Source organism: Cynoglossus semilaevis, chromosome 10 (assembly GCF_000523025.1).
Source record: "Cynoglossus semilaevis isolate Cse_v1.0 chromosome 10, Cse_v1.0, whole genome shotgun sequence".
Classification (NCBI taxonomy): domain Eukaryota; kingdom Metazoa; phylum Chordata; class Actinopteri; order Pleuronectiformes; family Cynoglossidae; genus Cynoglossus; species Cynoglossus semilaevis.
Genome location: NC_024316.1, coordinates 5806966 through 5814096, shown reverse-complemented (window position 1 = coordinate 5814096; position 7131 = coordinate 5806966). Strand labels below are relative to the sequence as shown.

The window sequence follows — 7131 nt, the reverse complement described above, 5'->3', positions numbered from 1 at the left end:
ATCTAAAGGCTCCACGGTCTGGTACTGGTCCTCTGCTAAGGATCCCAGATCTAGAGATCCATATTATGGGTCAACAATGATTATGGCAGTGACACCTACCTGAAGAAACCTTTACAACCCTCGCAGGTCATGGCATTAAAGTGAAAGCCGGTGGCCTTATCACCACACACACCGCAGATCCGTGGAGCATTGCGGTCGAACTCGTCCGATCCAACCACCGACGTTGTCACCGTCATGGGCTCCATCACTGAAGACAATGAAAAAGGAAGAATTAGAGCCTACGATACCCCAATATTCAAAACAAATGTGTTTAAAAAAATGAATCCAGTTCATCCGTTCTGTGTGTTAGCTGTGTTGAGAATATCCGAGAGTGTGACACGGTGTGCTTTTTTCTTTCTTTATATACAAAACAGGTTGGGTTATTAGCATATTTAGTAAAAGCCATTGACAGCCACACGCTGCCTCACAGCCAGCGGCTAAATGACTCAGCAGACACAGGTACAACCACACACACACGTACACACAATACAGGTACACAATTTTTTGGGGGGGTAATTTGCAATTGAGAAGAGGACTGATGAAGGCAATTTGCCAATGTATGATGGGTTTTTTTCAGCAAAAACCAAACACCTAAACCGTTTATTTTTTCAAACAGGAAATCATCAACTTCAACTGCCGAAAGCTTGTGGCGTCCATGCCTCTGTTTGCCAACGCAGACCCCAACTTTGTCACCTCTATGCTCACCAAGCTGAGATTTGAAGTGTTCCAGCCCGGAGATTACATCATCAGGGAGGGAACCATCGGCAAGAAAATGTACTTCATCCAACACGGGGTCGTCAGTGTGTTGACCAAAGGCAACAAGGAGACCAAGCTGTCAGATGGCTCCTACTTTGGAGGTAAAATAATTACGTTTGCACCAATAAAAAAAAAAAAAAAAAAAAAAAAAGTGAATATATATATATATATAATATAAAAAAAGATTTTGTGTTGACGTGCCCAGAAGCAGGACCCACATATTGTATAACGAGAGAGACCACGTAATTGATGTGGCGGAGCGATGGATGGCAGACGAACATAATGAAAGAGGCGTGGGATTGGGGGACAGACAGGTGAGAGCTTAAGTAAAAGGATGGAGACAAACATGGTCAGACTCCATTAGCTCTCATTAGATGTAGCTGGAGGTTTCAGCGTCGGTTCCCAGGAAAATTAAAAAAAGATATCGGACAAAGCACAGGGGTAAGGGGCTGTAAAGCATCATTACCCAGAACACACTGCACTGGCGGGGCAGGATGTGCAATAAAACATGTCAGGTTACAAGTGCATGTGTGCGTTTACAGGACAGATGTGCACACAAAAACAGGACTCACGCCATCATTAGTCAACATGTCACACAAGCAGCAGCTGCTGAATTATGAAATTGTTTGAAGAGATCAAAAACAGAGACACAGCAGCAGGGAACATGGTGTCAAACGTGTCCACAGAGCTGAAACCAGCAGAACAAAACAACTTGATCAACTGTTCAATTATGTAAGCCTTTCACCTGAGTCACAGCACTGTCATTTGCTTGACGCTCTTTCATTTATAACAGCTTTTCCTCCATCATTGCAAAGTTGGTTCTCATTTATTATACTGTAATTGGTATTTTCACTTATTCATAATCGGTGATTAATTAGCAGAAAAGAAGAAAGTTTTAACTCTCTTTCTAACTAACACACTATTACACTAATACAGTGGTTCCCAAACTGTTTCTGTAGAACATGACTATTGTGCTTCATGTCCAAACACCTTTGCCTTAACTGCTTTATTTATAACAATGTAATTTATACTATAATTATAATATTATTTTATTTTATTTTCTGTGTAACCCCACGCCGTGCCCCCAGAGGGATACTGTACCCCACTTTGGGAACCATCATAATAGACTAGAAAGACAGACTTCTTTCCCTTCCAATCGCTGTTAATGCTAACAGTCAGAGTTAACATAGCAAAACCTTTTTTTTTCTCTTCAAAATTACCCCAAAAACATTTCACAAAACAAGCTGGGTGCTTAAAGCTAAGCAGATTACATTTATACATGTGTACAGTTTTTTTATGCAATATAAAGTTAAAGAAAAATGAACAACGATATCTGACTAAAGAGCAAACGAAGAAGCAGTATTAGTGGATAGTGGACATTTTTTAAATAATTCCATCTCAATTAAGTTGAGTGCACCGTGAGATTGTCGAACACATTCAAGTGGAACACAGCTGAAAAACAGAATAAGCAAGAAAAACAGCCAACCACAGAATGGTCTAAAATACTGATCATACTTTAAGATATGATTTATTTAAAAATAATAATAGTGGAAAATCATGACTACTCGTAGTTTTTTAAAATTGGACTAAAATCATTTCTATGTTATTGGGCTACTCCACAGAAAACAAAGTGAATTTTCCTGTGATACAGCTTTGGTACTAGAAGACAGATTACTATGTGGATTGGGCTTTGCCCAGGAACACATCTCCAACGTGTCTGATTTCATTATTTTAACTGTTGTGCTTTACAATATTTTTCTGCCATTTTAAAACCTGTTTAGCTTTTTGTGTTTTACTCTAGCATTTGTGGCTGCATGTCTTCACCTCTGTGTAAGTCCATGAGGCACCAGAGGGCTGTGAAGATGGACTTCTGATGTCAACAGATGAAACATTCAGTGACAGCACTTTTCCTCAGACAGACATAAAAAAAAAAACCCAATGCCACACCCAAAGCATGGTCTCATGTGGCTTTCTATGAAGACCACATCACCATGGAGCATGTGGAACAGGCAGTCACTGTTTTGTATTTCATCAGTGAATCACTACAGGCCACAGTGTGTTTAATTTCCAACAAAGTTACCAAATCATTGAATTCAGCAAATGCATCAAGAGACAGAAATGGTCACTCAGAAAATAATAAGTCGTTTTATGGCCAGCTTATAATGGTAACATAAAGGTGTAATGTGATCTTACTATTTTTGGATTTTCCACAGATAATAACCAAACACACTGACATTGTCTGAACACCTTATAATGCAGGCATGGGCTTGATGTACATTCATCTCTGAAACCCATCTCAGATCTGGACGTTTTTGGACAGCAAATAGGAGGTCATCATACATTAAAAAAAACCATGAACGAGCAGAGAAAGATCAATGTTTTGCATAAGCACAAGCACAGTGGATGCATTTGTAGTACAACTTTCTTTATAAACTATTCTATATGGTGCATGTAAACATGGGGAAACCTTAAAATTTTCAAAAAATAAAAATGAATGAAAAACAGTTTGCTAGCGAGAAATGTCCAGTCTGTGAATATGTGTTTACAACTCCCCACTGAACATACAACAAAGGTGGACTTATTGATATACTGATTGATTTGTGTTGGACCCATCAAATATTATCATAATGATGGAGCATTTTGTCACTACAACACTGAGAGGAAGGCAGGTGATTAATGATGTTGTGGTAGCATTTGCCTGTTTTTCCAGAAACCACAGGCCGACTGAGCTGATTACTGTTGTAGAGCCTTGAAGCTGCCCAACAAACAGCAGGGCTTGTGTTTAATTGTGATGATGAAAAATCTGTTCTGATAAATGTGAATTAACTCATACCGAACAGTAGGATATGATTTTATTCATTTAAAATGTAAACATGTTAATCAAGCTAATACCCTGTGAGTAATCGCATTAAAAAAAAAGTACTCCTTTTCTCTGCCTGAATCAAAATATTAACTTCTGACACTTCTGAACTCTGAGGAATGTAGATCAAGAGTCACCTGGGAGGTAAAACATATAGTGTATAGTGCAGTTGACTTAGTGGCCTCGTTTTACTGGTGTCATATGACATGTTTACAGAGCCATCACGTGTGGTCTTAGTGGCTTGACCCCCGTGGCAAGGCAGCACAGAGGTTAAAGAGATTGTCTCTAAACTGTGAACCTTCAGGGTCACACCACCACACTAGCAAGCAATAGCACTGTTCCACCTGAGGCTTTCTAACCACTGGGTTGTTACCCTGTGACTAGGGTTGACTTCTGACCTTCTAGTGAACAAGGTATTAGAAAAGATTTCAACAACAAATAAAGGAAGACTTCTGTAAATGTGAATCAAAACTTTAGGCTGTTCTCTTTTCTGTGATGAATTGTTTTAATGTTTTTTCAGTCAATGTAATGCTGCACAAAAGTTGAAACTTTACATTATCCTTTTAAGTAAACTGGGCATTCCTTGATCGCTGCTGAATTTAAGCATTTTCCTTTGACTGTCAGACTGAATTAAATATTTTCCGCTAGTGTTTCCTTCAGAACGAGGGGAAAAAACACTTTGCTTCACTCTCGTCTTCCACATAGTTTCTCTTCAAAGTGCACAGTAATCCAGTACTGACCGGTCCCTCTATATAAGAGCTCAGTGTAGAAAGGTTCCATAGGAAATGGAATCCTTTACACTGCAGAAGTTCCCTCTATAGGCGACACAACAGGGAGCACAGCCTGCTTTACCACCAGCTGCGTTGAACAGTGGGCCTCACCAACAGCTCTGTGCCATAAACTCCAGTTTGGTACAATGCAGCGAAGTGGGATCAAAGCCAGATCTTAACAAAAGCACCATCACATTACAGACCATAAAAAGACACAAACTGATGCTGGCTATGTTTTCCAATTCAATACATCTGTCATCTTTATGTTTGTCGAGATTTGTACATTAGGAAAGAACAGGCAACCACTCAAATTCAGCTCGACCACCTTGATTTAAAAAATACTAATACTAAATCAACTAAAAGTAACAATGCATCTGAAAACATATAGGCTAAATATAAACATCACAGCAATCTTTGGGAACGTTTTGACTGTAAGGTTACGGAGAGATGGAAACACAAAGGTTCTACCGCCTTAAATCAGTAGGCTACGAAAACAAAATGTGATCTAGATTAAATAATAATTCTGCATGTTTAGTGTCTACAATAGTTAGATCCCCAAATAAAAGAAATATCAAGGGTTGAATTTGATCATACCTAAGACAGAGAGAAGAGGCCGCTGAAATTTTACCCGGCAGATGCCTGAGATTTAAACAAATGAGCTTAAGGCCATGAAATAAAAGCATGTGCTTGTGTTTCTGGGCCTCTGTGTGTGTGTGTGTGTGCAAGACACAAATGGAATGTCCCAATTGGCTGCAGAAGAATGCTGCACAGAGGGACTGGTCTGATTGGCTGGTATGTGGCGCACCCCTTCACACATTCAGTGAACGAGCTCACAACTAAGTGGCCATTGTTTTCTCCAGTTTGGATCAATCTCAACAACGATGCACCTACTGTAGCATACTAAGCGAACGCACAGAAAAAAAACACGACAGTGCAGTCTTTCAGAAGTCTGCCTTAAGTTCAAACCCTAACCAGACAATTAACTGTCCTGTAAAACTTTGTGTCTTTAGAATTCAACCTTTGATTGCAACTGGCTTCAAAACTTCCAGATGGTTCAAAGTTTTTGCAGTTACAGTATACTGCTATCATATTGAGAAGGTGCAATTTTTATATTAATTTCTTAAATTGTTTTTACGATCCATTCATTGTAATTGTAACAATAGAGTCACAATGTGGGTCTGCAGACAACTGCATAATCACCTCACTTCAGACACAGCTTAAGAACACAGTAAAGAACTTCTGAAGTGAAAATGTTTTTTTTTACTTTTGGGGTAAGTGATTTTTTTTTCATTAACCTGACTTCTGAGAGCATTGCCTGTAGAACTAAGCTATTTGGACATTCAAAAACCAAAATAGAAATGTGACAAAATGTCAAAGCTGCGATAAATAAAGTAAAAAACTTTGGCATGAAGTGGTAGTCAGTTAAAGGACCTCTGAAACTCAAATCTATTAAAAACATATTTCCTCAGGAGGAAAAGCCAATGTTAATACACTGGGTTTTCTACTCTGCAGACGTGCAATCAAAAATGAATTTTAAGAGAATAATCACAAGACATAAAAGCCATCAAAGTGCCACAACTGGTCCCATGGTCAGAATTTGGACACACCTGCTACACTGTGCACATTAGATCTGCTCCTTTCTGTGGTTTTCCCCTCCCAAGAGTAAAACATCTCCCTCTCACACATATGCCCACACAGATTTCCTGAAGAAAAGTGTTAAAGACATTCTTACTTTCATGAATATAGTTAGTGGAAGAATGTTCTAAACAGGTACTATAATAACAGGATTGAAGGAAACGGAGATGGGATAATTACAGGTCACTGGAACGCTCCATCTTGTCAGATGAAGCGCAGGAACATACAAGGCTGTGCAAGCATGTGGAAGTGAACACGAGCACACACATGACCATGAACATGGGTTCAGCCTTGAACCAGCAGCTCTGCAAATAAATATTATGCTAATGAGATTAAAATCCCACTCTAATGACCTGTGGTAGGTCAGCACTGACAGACTATTAAACCATGGAAAAGAGTGATTTTCCAGCATTTCCAGTAAATGTAATAAGTAAAGAGGTTCATTCCTCTGTTATACAAAGATGTTACATTCCACCAACATTACTGACACTGATAAGTCTAAAAATCAATTTATAATTTAGATTAATTTCAGAATTAAGTAAAAAGTAATGAAAAAAATACACTATGTCCCAACTTAAAGTAAGACTGATAGCCACAAACCATTAGCTGCTGAGCAGCTACATGTTGAGCATTAAAAAACAAACGCTTAGATCTTTGACAAAGAAAAAGTCATATTAAAAGAGAGGACGATGAAGCAAATACAGTTACAGTATGTGAGGTAAATGTAACACAGATTTAAGTTGGCCAATTGTCCGTTTACCTGATGAAACAATTATTCAAATATTTATCATTAACTTTTTTTTTTGAATAGTAACCAGAAATCACACTACAGTGTCTATGTGAGACAATTTAAGTCTGTTTTGTTCCTGTCCTGTCCACCTCCAGTGTTCCCTCATCTGCTGCCAACCCACAACAGCAGCTTTGAACTTTAGACCTTGTTTTATAGGCAGAGGATGAAACTGTATGGGCCGTCACTCTGCTGGCGGACCGAAATGGAGACGGAGAGGGTGGAGTGAAATGAAGAGTGGGGGAGACAGAGGGGAGCTTGTAAAGAAAGGAATGAAGTAATGA

At 38.9% G+C, this 7131-nt stretch overlaps 2 protein-coding genes across 3 annotated transcripts in view; one reads left to right on the top strand and one right to left on the bottom strand.

Moving 5' to 3' along the window:
• snphb (syntaphilin b) overlaps window positions 1-7131 on the top strand; it is a 1167912-nt gene that overhangs the window by 282553 nt on the left and 878228 nt on the right. The window lies entirely within an intron of this gene.
• Window positions 1-7131, bottom strand: part of LOC103384745 (vitamin D3 receptor A) — a 51242-nt gene that overhangs the window by 18579 nt on the left and 25532 nt on the right. Inside the window, exon 3 of the mRNA XM_008318391.3 lies at window positions 100-247. Coding sequence (XP_008316613.1) covers window positions 100-245 — 146 coding nt within the window. The 5' untranslated portion in view covers window positions 246-247. The remainder of the gene's footprint in view (window positions 1-99; window positions 248-7131) is intronic.